At 47.8% G+C, this 24,837-nt stretch overlaps 1 protein-coding gene across 2 annotated transcripts in view; it reads right to left on the bottom strand.

Moving 5' to 3' along the window:
* LOC124556720 (protein Aster-B-like) overlaps nt 1-24,837 on the bottom strand; it is a 236,821-nt gene that overhangs the window by 1,642 nt on the left and 210,342 nt on the right. For both annotated transcript variants that reach the window (XM_047130710.1, XM_047130711.1), the window contains 2 exons: nt 10,763-10,951; nt 4,447-4,624 (listed from right to left, as the gene is read on the bottom strand). In XM_047130710.1, the coding sequence (XP_046986666.1) occupies nt 4,447-4,624; nt 10,763-10,951 (367 nt within the window). The remainder of the gene's footprint in view (nt 1-4,446; nt 4,625-10,762; nt 10,952-24,837) is intronic.

Raw genomic sequence — 24,837 nt, 5'->3', positions numbered from 1 at the left:
ATTGATGATAAGATTTTTTTATTTACTTTTTTATTTATTTATTTATTTATTGTTCCGTGGGACCAAATTAAGGAGAAGTCTCCATGGTCATGCAACGAGTCAATACATGAAATTATAACACGATATTAGAAACAGATAAAATGAAATATAAAAAAACATATTCAGGTGACAAGTCGAAAGTTTAAATAAAAAAAAAAAAAAATCAACAATGTAACACTCGAATTTGCTTAATTTATTAGCACTTCCAGGAGCTCCTCGACAGAATAGAAGGAGTGAGCCATGAGGAAACTCTTCAGTTTAGACTTAAAAGAGTTTGGGCTACTGCTAAGATTTTTGAGTTCTTGTGGTAGCTTATTGAAAATGGATGCAGCAGAATACTGCACTCCTTTCTGCACAAGAGTCAAGGAAGTGCAATCCACATGCAGATTGGATTTCTGCCTAGTATTAACTGAGTGAAAGCTGCTAACTCTTGGGAATAGGCTAATATTGCTAACAACAAACAACATTAAAGAAAATATATACTGTGAGGGCAATGTCAGAATTCCCAGACTATTGAATAGGGGTCGACAAGAGGTTCTCGAACTTACACCACATATAGCTCGAACAGCCTGTTTTTGAGCCAAAAATACCCTTTTTGAATCAGAAGAATTACCCCATAAAATAATCCCATACGACGTAAGCGTATGAAAATATGCGAAGTAGACTACTTTCCGTGTTGAAGTGTCACTTATGTCAGATACTGTTCTAATGGTAAATAAAGCAGCATTTAGTTTCTGAACAAGATCCTGAACATGGGCTTTCCACAACAGCTTACTATCTATCCGAACGCCTAGGAACCTGAACTGTTCCGTCTCGCTAATAATATGCCCATTCTGTCTGATCAAAATATCGGTTCTTGTTGAATTGTGAGTTAGAAGCTGTAAAAACTGAGTCTTACTGTGATTTAGCATCAAATTATTTTCCACAAGCCACGAACTTATTTCATGAACTACATTATTTGATACTGTTTCAATATTGCACACAAGATCCTTCACTACCAAGCTGGTGTCATCAGCAAACAGAAATATTTTTAAATCACCTGTAATACTAGAAGGTATATCATATTTATATAAATAAGAAACAGCAGTGGCCCCAGCACCGACCCTTGGGGAACACCCCACTTAACAGTGCCCCACTGGGACTGAACATCACTACCACTCTCAATATTGCGGAGAATTACCTTCTGCTTTCTGTTCTTCAAGTAAGAGGCGAACCAATTGTAAACTACTCCCCTTACTCCATAATGGTCCAACTTCTGCAGTAATATTTTGAGGTCAACACAGTCAAAAGCCTTCGTTAAATCAAAGAAAACATCTAGCGTTCGCAACCTTTTATTTAATCTGTCCAAAACCTCACAGAGAAAAGAGAATATAGCATTTTCAGTTGTTAAACCATTTATAAAACCAAACTGAACATTTGACAGCAAATTATGTGAATTTAACTGCTCCAGTAACCTTGTATATACAACCTTCTTGATAACTTTAGCAAACACTGATGGCATAGAAATAGGTCTAAAATTGTCAAAATTATCAGTGTCTCCCTTTTTATAAAGTGGCTTCACTACCGAGTACTTTAATCGGTCAGGAAACCGACCACTCCTAAAGGAAAAGTTACAGATATGGCTAAGTACTGGGCTAACATGCATAGAACAATACTTCAGTATTCTGCTAGATACCCCGTCATATCCATGAGAGTTCTTGGTCTTTAGTGATTTAATTATTAACTCAATCTCCATCTTGTCAGTAACATGGAGGAGCATTTCAGGTAACAGTCTCGGAACACTTTTTTCTAGGAGCACTATATGATTCCCTGTTGGGACTAGGTTTCTATTTAGTTCACCTGCTATATTCAGAAAGTGATTATTAAATACTGTACATATATGTGACTTATCAGTAACATGGACATTCCCACTACGCACTGATTCTATATCCTCGACCTGTCTCTGCAGACCAGCCACTTCCTTTACCACTGACCACATGGTTTTAATTTTATCCTGAGACTTAGCTATTCTATCTGCATACCACACACTTTTTGCCTTCCTAATAACATTGTTAAGCACCTTACAATACTGTTTGTAATGGGCTGCTGCATTTAGATTTTGACTGTTTCTAACATTTTGATATAATTGCCACTTTGTACTACAAGATATTCTTATCCCTCTAGTCAGCCACCCAGGCTGCCTGTTTGTGCTAGTGCCCTGTTTTGAATGTTCTAACGGAAAGGAACTTTCAAAGAGCACGAGAAAAGTCTTGAGAAAAGCATTATATTTATCATCTACTGTATCAGCGCTATAAACATCTTGCCACTCTTGTTCCTTGATAAGGTTTACAAAGGTCTCTACAGCAACTGGATTAGCTTTCCTAAACAGCTGATGACTATATTTAACACGTGTTGCAGCACAAAAATCTTTTAGAGTTAAAATTTGTGCATCGTGATCTGAAAGGCCATTCACCATTTTGCTAACAGAATGCCCTTCTAGTAATGAGGAATGAACAAAAATGTTGTCTATGGTTGTTCTACTGTTCCCTTGCACTCTCGTTGGAAAGAATACGGTTTGCATTAGATTATATGAATTAAGGAGGTCTACCAGTATCCTCTTCCTTGCACAATCACTTATACAATTAATATCGAAGTCACCACATATAACTAACTTTTTGTATTTCCTATAAAGTGAACCAAGAACCTCCTCTAGCTTTAGCAAAAATGTTGTGAAATCGGAGTCTGGGGATCTATAAATAACAACAGTTAGAAGTTTAGCTCCATTAAATTTAACCACACCTGCACAACATTCAAACACCTTTTCAGTGCAGTACTTTGAAACATCAATGGACTCAAATGGGATGCCATTTTTCACATACATGGCTACTCCCCTACACCGCAAAGAGCTCCTCGAAAAGCTGCCAGCCAACCTGTATCCTGGTAAAGGAAGCCTCTGAATTATCTCCTTATTTAAGAAGTGTACAGATAAACCAATAATTTCAGAGTCAACATCTATAAGCAGTTCACTAACTTTATCTTTAATACCTTGTATATTTTGATGAAATATACGAATTCCCTCATTACTTGGATACCTAAGCTTTGTCAAAAGTGATTCCTTTGTTAGAGAGACTTCCCTTAAGCAGGAATACCTATCAGCTGACTTCAATCTAAAAAAGGTGCAGCTCTAACACCCACTACAGCACGAATTTTCCCATGAGTGATCCCACCAACCCCACCTATGCTGTCACCCATAAGCTTTGCCAACCTCCCCTTCCCATACCTGTTGAGGTGCAGGCCATGTCTAGTGAAACCCGTCCTGCTGATAGACTCCACTGACACCACTGAAATGTGACCCATCATTAGAGATAGAACATAAGTTTGGATATGAGAAGGACAGTGAAAGAGCTGGGTCATGTCCTTTACAAAGGAACCATCTTAGCATTAATGTCAACTGATTTTCGGGAAAACCTCAATCTAGATTAACAGGAATTTGAGTTTTATTCTTCTCAAATTCAAGGGTAATGTGGGAGAGAGCAAGAAGGGCAAGGCAGAGAGGAATAAGATTTCAAAAGCAGCAACAATTCCAGACTTCACTTCAGGAGAAAATGTACTCAGCTTTTTTTCCAAGTTTTACCACTCCAGGAATGATATGGACTGATTAAGGTAAATGTGTGAAGCTTTATGCACTCATGCATGCATGTACCATCCCCCCCCCTCCACACACACACACAAAAGAGAGAGAGAGAGAGAGAGAGAGAGAGAGAGAGAGAGAGAGAGAGAGAGAGAGAGTGGTGTGTGTGTGTGTGCGTGTGTGTGTGTGTGTGTGTGTGTGTGTGTGTGTGTGTAGCCACTCAACTGTCTTTCTTGTTCTTCTCTGCAGACTTTAACCAGTATCTCTAATAGCAATTGGTAATGCTACAATGCTGTGGAACTCAATTTTTGTTTCTGGAAAAATTCATAAACACAAAAAAGTAGGATTATTTATAACTGGTGTGTTTCCTTAATGAATTATGATAAAAAAACAGGTGTCAGCACACACGGATTAAAATGAAAAATCACGTACACTGAAATGCATGCTATGCATAGAAATAGCAGATTACATTATTTGCTGACATGTCATGTGGACCATTGTGATTCAACACCGTATCTTAAAGGTGAGTGGTGGTCTGTCCTCTTTTAATATATATAGTACTACTCTTTGGCCCAGTCATTATGAGCTTGTGAGAATGTCTACATTCAACACATGAGCCGAAGTGAGAGGGACGTATCAAGACTTGCATTTACATAAGTAAGCCAACATAGCAGAATAATCCAAATTATTAGAGAGTGCTGCAGAATACGACAATGTTCATTTCTTTTTCCAAAGGGTTACTTATATTTAATATGAAATAACGAAGGAAGATACTAAATTTTGACAGAAAAGTTTACCTCATTACTTGCAGGTCCATTACAGAGAAAGGGTGATCTGTATGTTGTGTCCATTCCTCCAACATCCACAATTTGCAATACAAAAGCCCATTTAGGAACACAAGAACAGTAAGAACCACTACTAACGTCCAAGCCAAGAAGTCTGGGCCACTGCTTCGACCATCACTCAGATATGGCCCTGTAATCATAAATATGAATATAATGATCACTCCTGTGCTGTTTTCACCATAGAAAGAGCATTGCTCGAAAGGGAGAGGGGTAAGGGGTAGGGGTAGGGGTAGGGGTAGGGGTAGGGGTAGTGGTAGTGGTAGGGATAGGAATAGAGGGAGGGGGAGGGAGAGGAGAGAGGGAGAGGGGGGAGAGAGAGAGAGAGAGAGAGAGAGAGAGAGAGAGAGAGAGAGAGAGGGGGGGGGGGGGGAGGTGAATGGAAGAGGGGGAGGTGAATGGAAGAGGGGGAGGGGAATGGAAGAGGGGGAGGGGAATGGAAGAGGGGGAGGGGAATGGAAGGGGGGAGGGGAATGGAAGGGGGGAGGGGAGGCGGAGGGGGGAAGCGGATGGGGGGGAGACTGAGACGGACACGGAGGGGGGAGACGGGCACGGTGGGGGGAGACGGGCTCGGAGGGGGGAGACGGGCACGGAGGGGGGAGACGGAGATGGGCACGGAGGGGGGAGACGGATGGGGGAGACGGATGGGGGAGACGGAGACGGAGGGGGGAGACGGAGGGGGGCATACGTAGACGGAGGGGGGGATACGGAGACGGAGGAGGGAGGGGAGTGGGGGGGAGGGGAGTGGGGGGGGAGTGGAGTGGGGGGAGGGGAGTGGGGGGGGGAGGGGAGTGGGGGGGGAGGGGAGTAAGGGGAGGGGAGTGGGGGGGAGGGGAGTGGGGGGGAGGGAAGTGGGGGGGAGTGGGGGGAGGGGAGTGGGGGAGAGGGGAGTGGGGGGGATGGGAGTGGGAAGGGGGAGACGGAGGGGGGAGATGGAGACAGAGGAGGAGGGTGAGACGGAGGGGGAGGAGGAGGGTGAGACGGAGGGGGAGGAGGAGGGGAGTGGAGGGGGAGAGCGAGGGGGAGGGCGAGGCGGAGACGGAGGGGGCGAGGGGCAGGGCAAGACGGAGGGGGGGGAGGGGGAGGGCGGGACGGAGGGGGAAGGGGGAGGGCGGGACGGAGGGGGAAGGGGAAGGGGGAGGGCGGGACGGAGGGGGGGAGGGCGGGACGGAGGGGGGGCGGGCGGGACGGAGGGGGGGGGGCGGGCGGGACGGAGGGGGGGGCGGCGGGACGGAGGGGGGGCGGCGGGACGGAGGGGGGGGCGGCGGGACGGAGGGAGGTGGGCGGGCGGGACGGACGGGGGTGGGCGGGCGGGACGGAGGGCGGGACGGAGGGGGAGGGGGAGGGCGGGACGGAGGGGGAGGGGGAGGGCGGGACGGAGGGGGAGGGGGAGGGCGGGACGGAGGGGGAGGGGGAGGGCGGGACGGAGGGGGAGGGGGAGGGCGAGACGGAGGGGGAGGGGGAGGGCGAGACGGAGGGGGAGGGGGAGGGGGAGGGCGAGACGGAGGGGGAGGGGGAGGGCGAGATGGAGGGGGAGGGCGAGACGGAGGGGGAGGGGGAGGGCGAGATGGAGGGGGAGGGCGAGACGGAGGGGGAGGGCGAGACGGAGGGGGAGCGGGAGGGGGAGGGGGGAGGGCGAGACGGAGGGGGAGCGGGAGGGGGAGGGGGAGGGCGAGACGGAGGGGGAGGGGGAGGGCGAGCCGGTGGGGGAGGGGGAGGGCGAGCCGGTGGGGGAGGGGGAGGGCGAGACGGAGGGGGAGGGGGAGGGCGAGACGGAGGGGGAGGGCGAGCCGGTGGGGGAGGGGGAGGGCGAGACGGAGGGGGAGGGGGAGGGCGAGACGGAGGGGGAGGGGGTATGGCGAGACGGAGGGGGAGGGGGTATGGCGAGACGGAGGGGGAGGGGGAGGGCGAGACGGAGGGGGAGGGGGAGGGCGAGACGGAGGGGGAGGGGGAGGGCGAGACGGGGGGGGGGGGGAGGGGGAGGGCGAGACGGGGGGGAGGGGGAGGGCAAGACGGGGGGGAGGGGGAGGGCGAGACGGGAGGAGGGGGAGGGCAAGACGGGGGGGAGGGGGAGGGCGAGACGGAGGGGGAGGGCGAGACGGAGGGGGAGGGGGAGACGGAGGGGGAGGGGGAGAGGGAGGGCGAGACGGAGGGGAGGGGGAGGGGGAGGGCGAGACGGAGGGGAGGGGGAGGGGGAGGGGGAGGGCGAGACGGAGGGGAGGGGGAGGGCGAGACGGAGGGGAGGGGGAGGGCGAGACGGAGGGGAGGGGGAGGGCGAGACGGAGGGGAGGGGGAGGGCGAGACGGAGGGGAGGGGGAGGGGGAGGGCGAGACGGACGGGGAGGGGGAGGGCGAGACGGAGGGGGAGGGGGAGGGCGAGACGGAGGGGGAGGGGGAGGGCGAGACGGAGGGGGAGGGGGAGGGCGAGACGGAGGGGGAGGGGGAGGGCGAGACGGAGGGGGAGGGCGAGACGGAGGGGGAGGGGGAGGGCGAGACGGAGGGGGAGGGGGAGGGCGAGACGGAGGGGGAGGGCGAGACGGAGGGGGAGGGGGAGGGCGAGACGGAGGGGGAGGGGGAGGGCGAGACGGAGGGGGAGGGGGAGGGGGAGGGCGAGACGGAGGGGGAGGGGGAGGGGGAGGGCGAGACGGAGGGGGAGGGGGGAGGGCGAGACGGAGGGGGAGGGGGAGGGTGAGACGGAGGGGGAGGGGGGGGGGCGAGACGGAGGGGGAGGGGGAGGGCGAGAGGGAGGGGGAGGGCGAGGGGGAGAGGGAGGGGGAGGGCGAGGGGGATGGCGAGACGGAGGGGGAGGGGGAGGGCGAGGGGGAGGGCGAGACGGAGGGAGAGGGGGAGGGCGAGACGGAGGGAGAGGGGGAGGGCGAGACGGAGGGGGGGAGGCGGAGGGAGAGGGGGAGGCGGAGGGGGAGGGGGAGACGGAGGGGGAGGGGAAGACGGAGGGGGAGGGGGAGACGGAGGGGGGCGGAGGGGGAGGCGGAGGTGGAGGGGGAGGTGGAGACGGAGGGGGAGGGGGAGACGGAGGGGGAGACGGAGGGGGAGGAGGAGACGGAGGGGGAGAGGGAGACGGAGGGGGAGAGGGAGACGGAGGGGGAGAGGGAGACGGAGGGGGAGAGGGAGACGGAGGGGGAGAGGGAGACGGAGGGGGAGATGGAGAGGGAGACGGAGGGGGAGATGGAGAGGGAGACGGAGGGGGAGATGGAGACGGAGGGGGAGATGGAGGGGGAGACGGGGGGAGGGGGAGATGGGGGGAGGGGGATACAGAGGGGGGGTGATACAGAGGGGGAGGGGTGATAGAGGGGGAGGGGAGACAGAGGGGGAGGGGGAAGGGGGAGGGGAGTGAGAGTGGGGGAAAAGTGGGGGAGAGGGGAGGGAGAGGGCAAGGGAGGGAGAAGGAAAGGGGGAGGGAGAAGGAAAGGGGGAGGGAGAAGGAAAGGGGGAGGGAGAAGGAAAGGGGGAGGGAGAAGGAAAGGGGGAGGGAGAAGGAAAGGGGGAGGGAGAAGGAAAGGGGGAGGGAGAAGGAAAGGGGGAGGGAGAAGGAAAGGGGGAGGGAGAAGGAAAGGGGGAGGGAGAAGGAAAGGGGGAGGGAGAAGGAAAGGGGTTGTCGGGAAGGGGCAGGAGGAGGCAGAGTGTGAGGGGGGAGGCAGAGTGTGAGGGGGGAGGCAGAGTGTGATGGGTGAGGGAGAGGGTGAGGGGTGAGGGAGAGGGTGACGGGTGAGGGAGAGGGTGACGGGTGAGGGAGAGGGTGACGGGTGAGGGAGAGGGTGAGGGGGGTGGGGGGGGAGAGGGTGGGGGGAGAGGGTGGGGGGAGAGGGTGGGGGGAGAGGGTGGGGGGAGAGGGTGGGGGGAGAGGGTGGGGGGAGAGGGTGGGGGGGAGAGGGTGGGGGGAGAGGGTGGGCGGGAGAGGGTGGGGGGGAGAGGGTGGGGGGGAGAGGGTGGGGGGGAGAGGGTGGGGGGGAGAGGGTGGGGGGGAGAGGGTGGGGGGGAGAGGGTGGGGGGGAGAGGGTGGGGGGAGAGGGTGGGGGAGAGGGTGGGGGAGAGGGTGGGGGAGAGGGTGGGGGGGAGGGAGAGAGTGAGGTGGAGTGAGAGGGTGAGGGTGAGGGTGAGGGTGGGGGGGGAGGGTGGGTGAGGGGGAGGGGGTGTGAGGATGGGGAGGGTGAGGGTGTGGGGGAGGGGGAGGTGAGGATCAATAGTTCTCAAGTGAGTAGCCACAAATATTCTCATCAAACACACACAAAATTTCAGCAATAGAATGGGGTGGAAAAATAGAACATGTTAGTCTACTATGCAGATTCACCATTGATGTGTACCATGAAAAAATGATTAATCAATGATTAAAAGTGCATAGCACTCATAGTTTAAATTTAACCCTTTGTGGATGGCAATTGTACTGGTACAGCAGCGGCCATATTGTTGCACCAGCCTACGACTGGACAGGTACATTTTTGCTTTTCTGTCTTGTGTATTTGCCACAGCAGCTGACAGGCACATAGAATAAAATGATTATTTAGTAAGATGTCAGCCTTTAAACAAGCACACACACACACACACACACACACACACACACACACACAATTTTCTGTAACTGTGGCACAACAGGCCAGTGTCATTGTCTAACCAGAACAAAACGAGAAACAACAAATAATGGGAGAGAGAGAGAGATAGTAGAAAGACGCATGGGGCACACACATAGGGAAAACTGTTAAAGGGAACAGAGTGAGTGAATGCAGGACCAGGTTCATTCACTGCAATCAAATGAATTACACTGTAACCTTCTAAATATGTTAATAGTTATGCGAGGTCACACTGACAGACAGTAATTCCTTGTCAACTATAATCACATCAGTATAAGCATATCAAATTTATTGGTGGGATTAAATGGGGAACCGCTTAAAATGATAAACATTATCTAAGTTGAAAGATAACTTCTCATGTCAGTTCTTATGGAATGCTTGTATCTATATCTAAATCTACATTTGTATTATGCAAACCACTGTCAAGTGCATGGCCAAGGGTATTCCCCATTGTACCACTTATTACAGTATTATGTCTTCTTTCCTTTCCATCTGCACCTGGGTTGCAGGAAGAATGACTGCTGAAGGACCTCTGGAAGCACTGTAATTACCGTTGTCTAATTTTGTTTTTGTTGGTCCTAAGGGAGCAACTTGTGATTGTAGGACATTCCTAGACTGCTCACTTATTGCTGGTCCTTTTGTGGGACAATTAGTACCTATCTTCACACCTCTGCTAGCTCTGACCTCTCAGCATCTCCAAGCAAACTTTGCTGCCTTTATCTGTATATTTTTAATATCCCCCATTAGTTTTATTTGTCCCTCTCCTTAGCTAAGTGGTTAGCACAACTGACTGTCATGCAGGGGACCGGGGTTCGATTCCCAATATTGCCAGGGATTTCTCCTAGGGGGACTGGGTGTGGGCTGTACTCAGCCTCGTGAGACCAACCAAAGAGGTACTTGACCAATTAGTAGTAGTTCCAAGGTCAAGTAACCCAACAATGACTGGGAGAGTTACACGCTGACCACATGTCCCTCTATATTGCATCCGATGATGCCCTGGCAGAGGAAGACATAGCGGCAGATTGGGCTCAACTGGCCCATCTAGGGCCAGAACACACAACTTTACCTTCTTTACCTTAATTCTACTTGGTATGGGCCCTTAGCAATATTCTAGGATGGGTCGCATAAGTGTTTCGTACGTAATGTTGTTTGTCTGTCACCTATTGTATCTACAATAAAATGGAAAACAATTGAGCCTTGGTGAGCATTTCAATAAATATCCACTATAAATTGTTACACACAGGTACTTATATGAGTTGGCCGATTTCAATTATGACATATTGATATTAAAGTCGTCAATTGCACATTTCTGAACTTTTATGCAAGCTACCTATCTTTGCACGACTTTGGAATCCTATCAAGACTTAACTGAATATTTGCGCAGATCTTTTGTTTTCCGACAGCACATCATTACAGATACCTTTATCACGTGTGTAAAAACAGATGTTACAATGCTGTCTGCTAGGTCAGCAACGTACAACTGAACAGGAAGGGAAACAACACACTCCCCAGAGGCATGCCTGACATTAGTTCTACATTTCTTATTGAGTTACTGTACAAGTCTGATGGCACAAAATAAATATTTTGAAACATATATTGCAAAAGAAAAATGTCAATTACAGTTACTCAGTTTTCACTGGGTGCCAACAAAATTATAGGTGTTTAAATACAAGGGGGTATGTATACTTGTTAGTGGGTGTCCAAGTCGAGGTGTGGAATCTTCCAGAAGATTTGGACCAACTGTAGCACCCCGTCTGCGTCTTCTTGTTGTTTTCTTCTTCGAAATGTTGTCATGATCACATTCTACCTGAAGTGCCTTTGCTAGTGATCCATAGAAATCATCCAATCCAGCCCACGTATTCTTTTCAATAAAACCTTGAAATAAAAAGAAGTCTGGGTTGTTTTCAAACAAAAATCAACAAAGTTAAATAATGAAATATGAACAGCGGGTTAAAACAATTAAACAATAGTATATAAGTATATTAGTGCTGTTCCAGTTTATATCCCATAAATTTCATCTTTGCAGTTGTACTATTCACAACTAGTATGAAGTTACAATGTTATGAAAAGGATAATTGCTACTCACCATATAGTGTAGATGCTGAATTGCCGATAGGAGCAACAAAAAGGCTGTCAGAAAGTGAGCTTTTGGCCAACAAGGGCTTTGTTGAAAGTAGAGATCATACGCACAAGCACTCACGCAAATGCAACTCACACACACAAAACCACGGTCTCTGGCTGCTGAAGCCAGACAGTGAGCAGCAGTGCACGATGGGAGAGGTAACTGGGTGGTGGGGATAAGGCCGGTATTACACTATCAAATTTCTTTGTCAAAGATTTGATCAAAGATGTGATCAAATATTCCGTCAAATATATTTGACAAAGATCTTTGACATAGTGCTAGAAGGGGTATTGCACTGCCATCATATTTTTCGTCAAAGTTCAAGATGGCGGACAACAACAACTTGTTATTAACTACAGCAGATGCATGTACCACAATTGCACTGTGTGCACATGCAGAAGAGAAGGGGGGGGGGGGGGGGGGGGGGGGGGAGGGAAACATACCTGGGTGATGCCGTGGGTTTTACGACGACACGATAAAAGCATTCAACAAAACTTGTTATGTGAACTTATAGTGGAGGACGTTAAGTCGTATATCAATTACTTAGGAATGGATGAGCATACATTCCTGTATGTGCTCAGTGAAGTGTATCCTCATATCACAAAGCACAATATTCACTTAACAACTGCTACATTTGCAGAAGACAGGCTCACTGTAACAATCCGATTCCTTGCTATAGGAGAGGGTTAAGTTAGGTTAGCTCAGGTCAGGTCTCCAATCTTCGTAATCTATTTTTGTATTCAGCGTGCCTCACGTTGTAAAGCGCATCAGCTTCATACATCTCTATTAATTTTGTAGTTATCGGCACACACCAATTGTATTTACTGGCGATGTTTATAAAAACACTACAGACGACAGAATGCAGCGATGCAAGCGCTCCATGTGGTAACATGTCACATTGAGTGAACAGAAGACAAGCGACTTCTTTGATCAAATCTACGGTGAGGCCATAGATTTGATCAAATATTGGACGACATTTGACAAAGTTCCCTATTACACCATCAAATATCTTTGACAAAGAAATTTGATAGTGTAATACCGGCCTAAGGAAGGGCTGGGACAGGAAGGGGGAGGGATAGCTGCTTGCAGGAGCACAAAAAAGGGATGAGGTGGAGAGAGGGTAGTACAGCTAGGTACAGTTCGGAGGTTAGACTGAGAAGGCGGGGCTAGTGGAAAAGGAGAGAAGTAGAAAGACTGAGGGTGCTCTGGTGGAATAGAGGGCTACGTAGTGCTGGAATGGGAACAGGGAAGGCGCTAGATGGGTAAGGACAATAACTAAAGAAGGTTGAGGCCAGGAAGGTTACGAGAACATAGGATATATTGTAGGGAGGGTTCCCACTTGTGCAATTCAGGAATGCTGGTGTTTGGGAAGAATCCAGATGGCACAGGCTGTGGACCAGTCAGTGAAATGAAGAACGTAGTCTCGGGCAGCATGCTCAGCAACAAAGTGGTCCCGCTGTTTCTTGGCCACAGTTTGTTGGTGACCATCCATGCTTACGGCTGCTTTGATTCATTGATGACATCTTTGTGATCTGGACTGAGGAAGAGGACAACCTATCCACATTCCTCCAGAACATCAATACCTTCTCACCCAAGCACTTCATCTGGTCCTACTTAATTCAACTTCCTCGATGTTGATCTCCACCTCAAGGATGACTACATCAGTACCTCTGTCCATTTCATATCTACCAACCACTACCGAGACCTCCACTTCGACAGCTGCCATCCATTCCACACCAAGAAGTCCCTTCCATACAGCCTTGCCACACGTTGCATCTGTTATGACGAGTGGTCTCTCTCGAAATATACCAAGGGTCTCCCGCCGCCGTCATGAACTGTTGATTGGTTGGCTGGTTGGTTGGTTTAAAAGAGGGGGGAAGGGACCAAACTACAAGATCATCAGTCCCTTGTTTCGAAGAAAATAATGCCACAAGGGTGAGAATGAGACAATGAGACTTACACCAGAAAACAGAATGTAAGGAAACACCACAACAACGACTGAAGGGCAACAAACACTTAAATGGACAAAAGGGGACAAGAAAACCACAAAGACACAAGAAACAGGTAGAAGAGGTTAAAACAAGAAAGCAGGTTACCATGGCTGGCTGACCATGAGGATAAAAAGGAAAAGCAAGCCACTCTGCAACACATTAAAACCTCCACCCTGAAAGCACTACGGTGGAAGACACACTGGGACAAAGGACATGTGCTAAAACTTAGATCAAATGATAAGACTGATCCTCAAGAACAAAACGTAAAACTAAAGCTGCTGTGGTTATGCCATTCCATCTCCCAAATGCGCTAAACCTTGCAGTGTAATACTGAACGCAGGTCAGTTTCAGAGAAGCCGATCTCCATAAGCGGTTTCCGCATAGCCTGTTTGGCCACCTGTCAGCAAGTTCGTTGCCTGGGATTTCAACGTGACCTGAGGTCCAGATAAACACCACTGAACGACTGGACCATTCCAGGGCACAGATGGATTTCTGGATGATCGCTACCAAAGGATGACAAGGGTAGCACTGGTCAATAGCTTGTAGACTGCTTCAGGAGTCAGTACACAGGAGAAATGACTCTCCTGGGCACGAGCGGGTGTGCTCAAGAGCACAAGATATGGCCGCCAGCTCTGCACTGAAACTGAAAACACAGCAGCCATCTGGTAAGGAGTGCTGTTCTATATGTCCTCCATGGACATAGGCAAAGCCAACGTGACCATCAGCCATCGAATCCATCAGTGTAAACCACTTCATGGCCCCGGTACACATTGCGAATCGAGAGGAAGTGACAACGGAGAGTCGCAGGGTTAACTGAGCCCTTAGGGCCATGTGAAAGGTCCAGGCAAAGCCGTGGCCTAGGTGTACACCATGGAGGTGTTTGTGAATGAACCTCAAGTATATGTGGTAAAGCGAAGGATTCCCGTTCGGAGAGAAGGGATCACACACGAACTGCAATTGTAAGCCCTGACCTTGGCCGCCGATACGAGAGATGAGCCGCCGTGGGCGGAAAAAGAAGACGGTAATTCAGATGCGCAGGAGGAGAACTACAAACATATGCAGCGTAACTGGAGAGCAATTGCGCACGCCAAACCTGCACTGGAGGGACTCCGGCCTCCACCAGGACGCTGATCACCAGACTCGTCCTAAAAGCCCCTGTCGCTAGGCCATCACCACAGTGGTGCACTGTGTCGAGTAAACGCAACTCTGAGGGTGCTGCCGAACCATAAACCACACTCCCATAGTCAAGGCGGGATTGAACAAGGGCTCTGTAGAGCTGCAGCAGCATAGAGCGATCTGGACCCCAGTTGGTGTTGCTCAGGCAGCGGAGGGCACTGAGGTGCTGGCAGCACTTCCACTTAAGCTGACGAAGGTGAGGAAGCCAAGTCAATCAGACATCGAAAACAAATCCTAAGAGTCAATATGTCTCCACTACAGTGAGTGGATCATCATTAAGGTAAAGTTCTGGTTCTGGATGAACGGAACGACGCCGACGGAAGTGCATAACACACGACTTTGCAGCCAAAAACTGGAAACCATGGGCTACAGCCCATGACAGTGCCTTGTGGATGGCTCCTTGTAGGCACCGTCTGCATACAGAGAAGGCAAGACCGACAGCCCTACAGCTGCTGCTAGACTATTAATGGCCACTATAAATAGAGATACACTCAATACGGAGCTGTGCGGGACCTTATTTTCCTGGATATGGGGGGGAACTATGGGAGGCACCAACTTGGACACAGAAAGTACGAAGGGACAGGAAATTTTGGATAAAAATCAGGAGCGGGCTTCGGAGACCCCACTCATATAATGTGGCAAGGATATGATGTCGCCAGGTTGTGTCATACTCACAAAAGATGGCAACCAAGTGTTGGCATCTGGAAAAGGCTGTTCAGATGGCAGACTCGAGGGACACAAGATTATCAGTGGTAGAGCGACCCTGGCAGAAGCTGCCCTGACATGGAGCCAGTAGGTCACGTGACTCCAGGACCCAAACCAACCGCTGACACATCATATGTTCCAGCAGCTTACAAAGAACATTGGTGAGGCTGATGGGCCGACAGCTATCCACATCAAGCGGGTTTAAGCACCAGAATGGAGGTGCTCTCCCGTCATTGCGATGGAAAGACACCATCGCACCAGATCTGGTTGAAGATGATGAGGAGATGTTGCTTGTAGTCAGATGAGAGATGTTTAATCATCTGACCGTGGATCCAATCTTGCCCAGTAGCTGTGTCAGGGCAATGTGCAAGGGCACTGAGGAGCTCCCACTCTGTAAATGGGGCATTATAGGGTTCACTGTGGCATGTAGCGAACGAGAGGACATTCTTTTCCATCCGCGCCGTTTGAGGTTGCGAAAGGCTGGGGTGTAGTTCTCGGACACAGAGGCTCGAGCATAGTGCTCGGCAATCGCGTTTGTGTCTATGAGGTGCTCCAGGGAAGGATGCCATTTAAGCCACTGTAGAGCTCGCTGACACTCCTTAATTGCCTCAGAGACTTCCAAAGACCACCAAGGGACCGCCTTTCACCGGGGCACCCTAAAGGGTGAGGGATCGTGTTTTCTACCCCAGTAACGATTGTTGTAGTCGTCTGCTCAACCATCACATCGCTGTTACCATGTGGGGGAGAGTCAACGGTGACCACAGAGGTGAAAGTTTCCCAGTCTGCCTTGTTTAAAGCCCATCTGGACAGGTGTCCGTGGGCCTGATGCCGGGGCAGTGACAGGAAGATGGGGAAGTGGTCACTACCACACAGGTCATCATGTGCTCTCCAGTTGATAGATGGGAGAAGTCCTGGGCTCCAAATTGATAAATCAATGGCCGAGTAACTACCATGAGCCACACTGAAATGTGTGGCATCCCCAGTATTTAAGAGGCAGAGGTCAAACTGAGACAGTAAAGTTTCGACATCTCTGCCTCAGTCAGTAAGCACGGTGCCAACCCACAAGGGGTCATAGGTGTTAAAATCTCCCAAAAATAGGAACAGTTTAGGGAGTTGAGCAGTCAGTGCAGCTAATAAATTCAGGGGTACTGCACCATCTGGAGGAAGATATACATTGCAGACAGTTATTTCCTGCGTCATCCTTATTCTGACAGCCACAGCTTCAAGAAGGATTTGACGGGGCACAGTTTCACTACAGACTGAGTTTAGGACATAAATGCAGACTCCACCTGACACTCGAATATAGGTGTTACAGTTCCTGTAACATCCCTTATAGCCACAGAGGGCAGGGGTCCACACTCCCGGGAACCAGGTTTCCTGGAGGTTCAATGCAGAAAGCAGGTGTAAGTAAAGCTTAACAGTTGCCGTAGCTCAGCCAGGCAGTGGAAAAAACCGCTTGAATTCCACTGGAGAATGACATCATCGTGAGACTGGGAAGGCATGGAACATTCAATGACGCAGTTTACGCCTCAGGGTCACCTGCTGCCACCGACTTATTGCCTGAGCAGTCTATATCCATTGTGTCTGAGGATCTGGTGAGATCTAGGTCTTCAGTGGATGCCAGAACCTCCACCTTATGCCCAGATGCAGAGCTTGTAGGTAGCTGTGGTGTGGGTGCCACTGCAATTTACTTGGTCTTAGGGGTCTTCTTTTTGACTTTGCTCACTGCTCCTTGGGTTTCTCTGGCTGGGAGGACTTCACTGATTCAGTCTCTGGGACTGAAGATGATCGTGAAGCCCTAAGTCATGAACCATAATTACCATCTCAACTTAGTAAAAGAAACAGATCTCTAATGCCTTCTCTCCCCAGTCACCCACCACCTCTCAAAGTCCCACTGTCCTGCCACAAAGGAGCATTCCTCTCGTGACTCAGTACCACCCAGGCCTGGAGCAACTGAATCACGTTCTCCGCCTGGGTTTCGACTACCTCTTGTAATGCCCTGAAATGAGGAACGTCCTACCCACTATCCTTCCAACCCCACAGTTGTATTCTGCCACCAACCAAACCTACACAATATCCTTGACCAGCCCTACATAGCCCCTGTTCCCAACCACCTGCCTCATGGCTCATATCCCTGTGATAGACCTGGATGCAAGACCTGTCCAATACGTCCTCCCACCACCACCACCTACTTCAGTCTGGTCACAAGCATCACCTATCCCATCAAAGCCCTGTGAAACCAGTCATGTGATCTACAAGGTGAGCTGCTACCACTGTGCTGCATTCTATGTGGGCCTGACAACCAACAAGCTGTCTGTCCACATGAATGGCCACTGACAAACTGTGGCCTAGGAACAGCTGGGCCATCCCGTTGCTGAGAACTGCACCCAACATGACGTTCTTTATTTCAGTGACTATTTCACAGCCTGTACCATCTGGATCCTTCCCACCAAAACCAGCTTTTCTGAAATGTGCAGGTGGGACCTCTCCATGAAATATATCCTACATTCACATATTCCAGCACTACATAGCCCTCTATTCCACCAACACATCCTCAGTCGTTTTAATTCTCTCCTTTTCCACTAGCCCCCACCCCAATTGTCTAATCTCCCGACTGCACCTAGCTGCCTTACCCTCTCTCCACCTGTCCCTGTATGCTCCCGCAAGCAGCATTTTACCATCCCCAACCCCCTACCCTGCTATCCTTCCCCTCCTTGTCCCAGTGTTGCCCTTACCCCAACCACCTGGTTGCCTCTCTCATCATGCACTGCTGCTCACAGTCTGACTTCAGCAGCAAGAGACTGTGGTCATGTGTGTGTGTGTGTGTGTGTGTGTGTGTGTGTGTGTGTGTGTGTGTGTGTGTGTGTGTGTGTTTTCTATTTTTGATAAAGGCCTTGTTGGCCAAGATTTCACTTTCTGACAGCCTTTTTGTTGTGCTTATCTGCGACTCAGCATCTCTGCTATATGGTAAGTAGCAACCATCCTGGTGAACATCAACTATCCTAGTGAGTAGCAACTGTTCTTTTCATAAAATTGTTACATTCCATCCTGGATTTTCCATTGTTTAATGTAGGAAGTTAATCAGAAGGGAAATAGTGCACTCAAGTTTAAATTTGTTTACAGTAAACATGATAGAGTTGATCTCTATTTATTTGTTTACATTTCTAATTTTTGCACAAGGCTAAGTACTCGAGTACATAAGTGTTATACACAGAAAATTATACAAATCTGATTTTGCTTAAGTTTGTATAAGATTATTTAATGTTAGAAGTCTTGACCAGTCAGCTTAATTTGTTTAATCTGCAAGCATAAATACAACTGTAACAGGCCACTAATACATACAAACACGTACAGGGTGCCAAAATAAAACTAATCGACAAAATAAGACTGACACTAAACTCACCCTTGTTAATGGAAAAGAGACCTGCCAAATCAAGAAAGTGCTGGAGACCATGATATTGATGTAACAGTTGGACATTGTCACATATTTGTGCAAACGCATCCCTCACATGCCCTGTCCCTAGTACTTTACTGTGTGATTATGTCTGGGTGAGATGAGCAGTCATGTAAGTGACCACTTGAATGTTAACACAAAATGGTGCTCACAGTAAAAGACTGCACATTCACTGTCGAGCATTATGTAAAGCACAATTCACGGACAGTGTGTGTGGTTCCATTAGAGCTAGAGAGTAAGACTGGAAGTCGTTTGGCAAACTTCCAGCAAAGTCTGCAATGCAAAACATAGTGACAAAATAGCGCAAAACAGGGTATTTAGAGAATAAAAACTGTAACTATCCAAAGATAACCAAACATTGCCCGAGCGAAGGTCAGCCTGGAATAAAGTCTGATGAAATCTCAATGCCATTTATCTGCGCAAGTGACAATTAAGAGATTGTTGTGTCAAAACATCATCAGAAAGGAGTCGAATCTGTATCCTTACATATTTACTGTTGTGCGTGAGTTAAAGCATCCAGATGAAATTTCACGTGACGAGTTCTGCCAGAGGTTTCTGAGTGAAGTGGGATCAGGACTTTTGGAACCTCAGTTTTTTCATTTCTTCAATCGCGACCTAGTACGGCTATGTGAACTCACATAACATGCATCATTACCCATCAGAAACCCCTTATCCATACTTCGAAGAGCCCTTGAATATTCTGAAGATTTGGTGTGCAAATGCTTGATGTCTGCACTGTAACAGTTTTTTCACTACAATGTTAATGCTACTCAAAATGTCCAGAAACTTTTTAATGTGTACATGGGTCGAGTCACAGAAGATGAACAACTGTACGGATATTTTCAGCAAGACAGAGCAAAAGCACACACTACCATGACAACTTTGTCATGAGTGCATGTTTTTTCAGTGAGACGCTGCTACCTCCTGGTCACCTCTATCACCTGATTAGCCCCTTTGATTTTTAAATGTGGGGCAAATTGGAGAGTCAGATATATTCAGATAACACACACACACACACACACACACACACACACACACACACACACACACACACACTGAAAGAGCAATAATGGAACACTGAACACATTATTGCTGTTACACTCAGGCAGAGCTGCTATAAGTGTCTCACAGTTTAATAAATCTAGCAGAGTGCTTCATCAATGTCAATGGTGGACATTTCCAGCATCTTCTGTGTTGGTGTGCAGGTACTGTGAATTGGGGTTTCACTGGAGTGAATGTAGTGGGACAGAAGAAAGGACTTCTAGTGAGAACCTCACACAGAGATGTACGTTGTATGAAAATGACAGCAAGATTCCAGAAAAAGAGGTGAATATTTGTGCTCTTCAGGAAGACATTAAAGCTGCAACAATAGAATTAGGTAGTTGAGCTAAAGGAAAGAGCTAGACTGTGATCTGTAGAGGAGGAGCCTCACTCAGCTGTAGAAGAAAGTAGTGTACAGCATACCATTAAAAAGAAATCAAGAGATGGTTGGAAACAATATGGATTAAAAAAGGAAAGGTTTTACTACATCTTCAAGAATAACTATGATCAAGTACCACGTCATAAGTGTTGTAAAATTTAGAGCTAGCCTTTGTCAAGTACTAGCGGATATGGAGGCACTAACTAGGGATTTGAGTGAAGAGGACCAAATACTGATACCTAGGAGAGCGGGTACAAAGTAAATACACTTCGATTATCAACATTTTAAAAGTAAATTGTTAAAGTATTCGAAACAAAGTTCCTGAATTTACTGCCCTCTAGGGAAGTTGGCACACTCAACTTATTCTCTGAACAGAGAGCTGACTGAATCCTGAAGTAGAAAGCTCTGAAATATTTAGAGAGGCATGGAATGTATATCGAAATGACAGATTAGATGCTGAAAGAGGGGGGAAGTGTTCAATGTGGTTGGCAAAAATATTGTTTCTGTCAAGGTCACAATTGAGTCTGACTGTGAATTTATCACGAGGCTTGTAACAGGTCTAGGTGAACTACAGTTCATTTTCAGGCTTTGTAACGGCCACCTGATACCCCCTTGACACTTTTAAAGTCATTCGAAAAACGTCTATGTTCAATAGTGAGAAGATACCCAGATCATGCAATATTAGTTGGAGGCATGTTTTACCTACCAAGTATTGAGACATCTATGGATTCATTGCATGTGGTCCAGACAGTCTTGAGAGGTACTTTTGAACATGCTTTCTGGAAACTGCCCTGAACAACTGGTTAGAGATCCCACACAAAATGGAAATATTTTAGACATTGTAATTACAAACAGGCCTACTGGCAATTTCAGTACAGAAATGGGCATTAACAATCCTGATATCACAGTGACAATGGTTACTTAAAGTTAACAGACTCATCAAGAAAGCTGGGAGAGTATTTATGCTAGAATACGCAGATAAGCAGTTGTTAGTATCCCACTTACACAATGAATGGGCATCATTTAGTTTGAATATAACAGACAAAGCGGAATTATGGGCAAAGTTTAACCAAGTAAGCAGATTATGGATGGAAAAGACCATTTGTGGTTTCATAATCAAATCTGGAAAATGCTGAGGAAGCAGAGATTGTTGCACTCTCAGTTTAAAAAAGAATGTGCCAATGTTGACAGGTTGAAAGTTAGTACAAATTTGTGCATTCATAAGAAGATTAATGTACCATCATATCTTAGCAAAAGGTCTTGCTGATATCCTGAGAAAATTCTGGGGCTACATGAAATAGCTAAGCAGGTTGAATGTTTCCATCCAGTCACTCATTGGCCATTCTGGGGTGACAACAGAAGACAATAACAGGAAAGTTGAAATTTTAAATTCCGCCTTTAAGAATCATTCATGAGAGTACTCTACAGCATTTGGGGTCATCCAGACGTTACTCACAACCTGCCCTCACACCTCTACTTCTGCCAGTTCCTCATCCCCTGCCTTCCAAATTTCACAGAAGTTCTCCTGCAAAAGCTGTGGGAGTAGCACTCCTGGAAGAAAGGGTACTGTGAAGGCATGCCTCAGCCACAGCCTGGGGATGTTTCTGGAATGAATTTTTCACTCTGAAGGGGTATGATATTAAACTCCCTGGCAGATTACAACTGTGTGCTGGGCTGAGACTCGAACTCGAGACCTTTGCCTTCCATGGGCGAGTGCTCTACTGACTGAGTTACCCAACGACCCAGGACCTATCCTCACAGCTCTATTTCCACCAGTACCTCATCCCATCTCCTACCTTCCCAACTTCACAAAAGTTCTCCTGCAAAACCTGCAGCTTTAGCACTCCTAGAAGAAAGGATATTGCAGAGGCATGACTTAGCCACAGCCTGGAAGATGTTTCCGGAATTAAATTTTCACTCTGCAGCTGAGTATGTGCTGATATGAAACTTTCTGACACTTCCTGGCACACAGTTTTAATCTGACAGAAAGTTTCACATCAATGCACACTCCACTGTAAAGTGAAAAATTCATTCTGGAAATATCCCTAAGCTGTGGCCAAGGCATGTCTCTGCAATATCCTTTCTTTCAGGAGTGCTAGTCCTGCAAGTTTCACAGGAGAACTTCAGTGAAGTTTGGAAGGTGGGAGATGGGGTACTGGCAGAAGTAGAGCTTTGAGGGTACGCCATGAGTTGCCCTAGGGTAGCTCAGTCGGCAGAGCAGTCGCCCACGAAAGGCAAAGGTCTCTAGTTCAAGTCTCAGCCTGGCACACAGTTTCAATCTACCAGCAAGTGGAAAATTCACTCTGGAGTTGTATTGCTAATTGCATAAATCTATCTGATCTTACTTTTCTGATATGTATTTTAGGATGTTTGAAAATGGCTTCATGACTAACACTGTACAACAATGAGGACAAAAAAACCTGATTCCTCATGTAGTTTTAAAACCTGTAGTGCATACATCTAAATATCACTTCAATGAAAGGGCACATCTCCAGCCGAACCATTTAGTGACCATCTGTCAGCATGCAAACAATATGGCATACCGTTGTAGTGGTGCTACATTTGTTGCATACTATAGGCTCTTCATGATGCAGGAGGAAACTGTGGGTTAAATGGCATCTACATCTATACCTCACAAGCCTCCTCATGGTGTGTGGCGGAGGGTACTTTGTGTTGCAGTGTCACTTCCCCTTCCTCCTGTTCCAGTCGCCAGTGTTTTGGGGGAAGAATGATTGTTGGTAAGCCTCTGTGTGGGCTCAAATCTCTCTGATTTTATCTTCAAGGTCTTCTTCTGAGATACACATAGAAGGAAGCTATATACTTCTCTACTCTTCTAGGAATGTATGCTCTGAGAATTTGTCAGTAAAACACACCGTGATGTGGAATGCCTCTTTTGCAGCATCTAGCACACGAATTGGTTGAGCATCTCTGCGACACTTTCGTGCTTACAAAATGAACCTGTAATGAGAGGTGCTCATTGTCTTCAGCTCTTATGTATTTCCTATTTCAATCCTACTTAGAAAGCATCGCTCCTGCGAAACGCAACTCGCCCTTTTTTTACAATATCTTGCGAACCATGGATGAAGGGTATCAGACGGATGCCATATTCCTTGACTTCCGGAAAGCATTTGACTCAGTGCCCCACTGCAGACTACTAACTAAGGTACGAGCATATGGGATTGGTTCCCAAATATGTGAGTGGCTCGAAGACTTCTTAAGTAATAGAAGCCAGAACGTTGTCCTCGATGGTGAGTGTTCATCGGAGGTGAGGGTATCATCTGGAGTGCCCCAGGGAAGTGTGGTAGGTCCGCTGTTGTTTTCTATCTACATAAATGATCTTTTGGATAGGGTGGATAGCAATGTGCTGCTGTTTGCTGATGATGCTGTGGTGTACGGGAAGGTGTCGTCGTTGAGTGACTGTAGGAGGATACAAGATGACTTGCACAGGATTTGTGATTGGTGTAAAGAATGGCAGCTAACTCTAAATATAGATAAATGTAAATTAATGCAGATGAATAGGAAAAAGAATCATGTAATGTTTGAATACTCCATTAGTAGTATAGCACTTGACACAGTCACGTCGATTAAATATTTGGGCGTAACATTGCAGAGCGATATGAAGTGGGACAAGCAAGTAATGGCAGTTGTGGGGAAGGCGGATAGTCGTCTTCAGTTCATTGGTAGAATTTTGGGAAGATGTGGTTCATCTGTAAAGGAAACCGCTTATACAACACTAATACGACCTATTCTTGAATACTGCTTGAGCGTTTGGGATCCCTATCAGGTCAGATTGAGGGAGGACATAGAAGTTATTCAGAGGCAAGCTGTTAGATTTGTTACTGGTAGGTTTGATCATCATGCGAGTCTTACGGAAATGCTTCAGGAACTCGGGTGGGAGGCTCTAGAGGAAAGGAGGCATTCTTTTCGTGAATTGGTACTGAGGAAATTTAGAGAACCAGCATTTGAGGCTGACTGCACTACAATTTTACTGCCGCCAACTTATATTTTGTGGAAAGACCACAAAGAGAAGATAAGAGAGATTAGGGCTCGCACAGAGGCATATAGGCAGTCATTTTTCCCTCATTCTGTTTGGGAATGGGGAGAGAAGATATTAGTTGTGGTATGAGGTACCCTCCGTCACGCACCATATGGTGGATTGCGGAGTATGTATGTAGATGTAGATGTACTTGGTACATCTCCCGGACTGACGAGAAATATTCATTTATTGGTTGAACAAGTGTTTTGTAAGCTACCTCCTTTTTTGATGGACTAAATTTCCTGAAGATTCTTCTAATAAATCTCAGTCTGGCATCTTTCTTACTCACCTTAAATTTTATGTGGTTGTTCCACTTCAAACTGCTCTGCATGCATACTCCTAGATTTTTATGGAAGTAATTGCTTCCAGTGACTGTTCTGCAGTCGCATAGTCATACAACAACGGTTCATTCTGTCTATGTAAACACAATATGTTACATTTGTTTATGTTTAGGGTCAATTGCTACTCCCTGTTCCTAGCATCAGTCCTCTGTAAGTCTTCCTGCATTTCGCTACAATTTTCTAGGACTGCAACTTCTCTGGATAAAACTGCATCATCTGCAAAAAGCCTCATTGAGCTTCCAATATTATCTACTAGGTCGTTTATACATATTGTGAAAGTAATGGGTCTTATAACAGCCCCCTGGGGTACACCTGAAGTCACTTTTATGTCTACAGATTTCTCTCTGTTGAAAATGACATGCTGTGTTCTGTTCACTAGAATCTCCTGAACCCAGTCACATACAGCTGCTGATGTTCTGCAGACTTGTATCTTGTAAGCAGTAAGAAACCATATTAAATTCCTTCTGGAAGTCAATGAATACAGCATCTACCTGTACCCTTGCGTCTACTGCTTTC

This window comes from Schistocerca americana, chromosome X (genome assembly GCF_021461395.2).
Source record: "Schistocerca americana isolate TAMUIC-IGC-003095 chromosome X, iqSchAmer2.1, whole genome shotgun sequence".
Taxonomy (NCBI): Eukaryota; Metazoa; Arthropoda; class Insecta; order Orthoptera; family Acrididae; genus Schistocerca; species Schistocerca americana.
The sequence above is the reverse complement of the archived record's forward strand: the minus strand, read 5'-3'. Positions and strand labels throughout refer to the sequence as shown.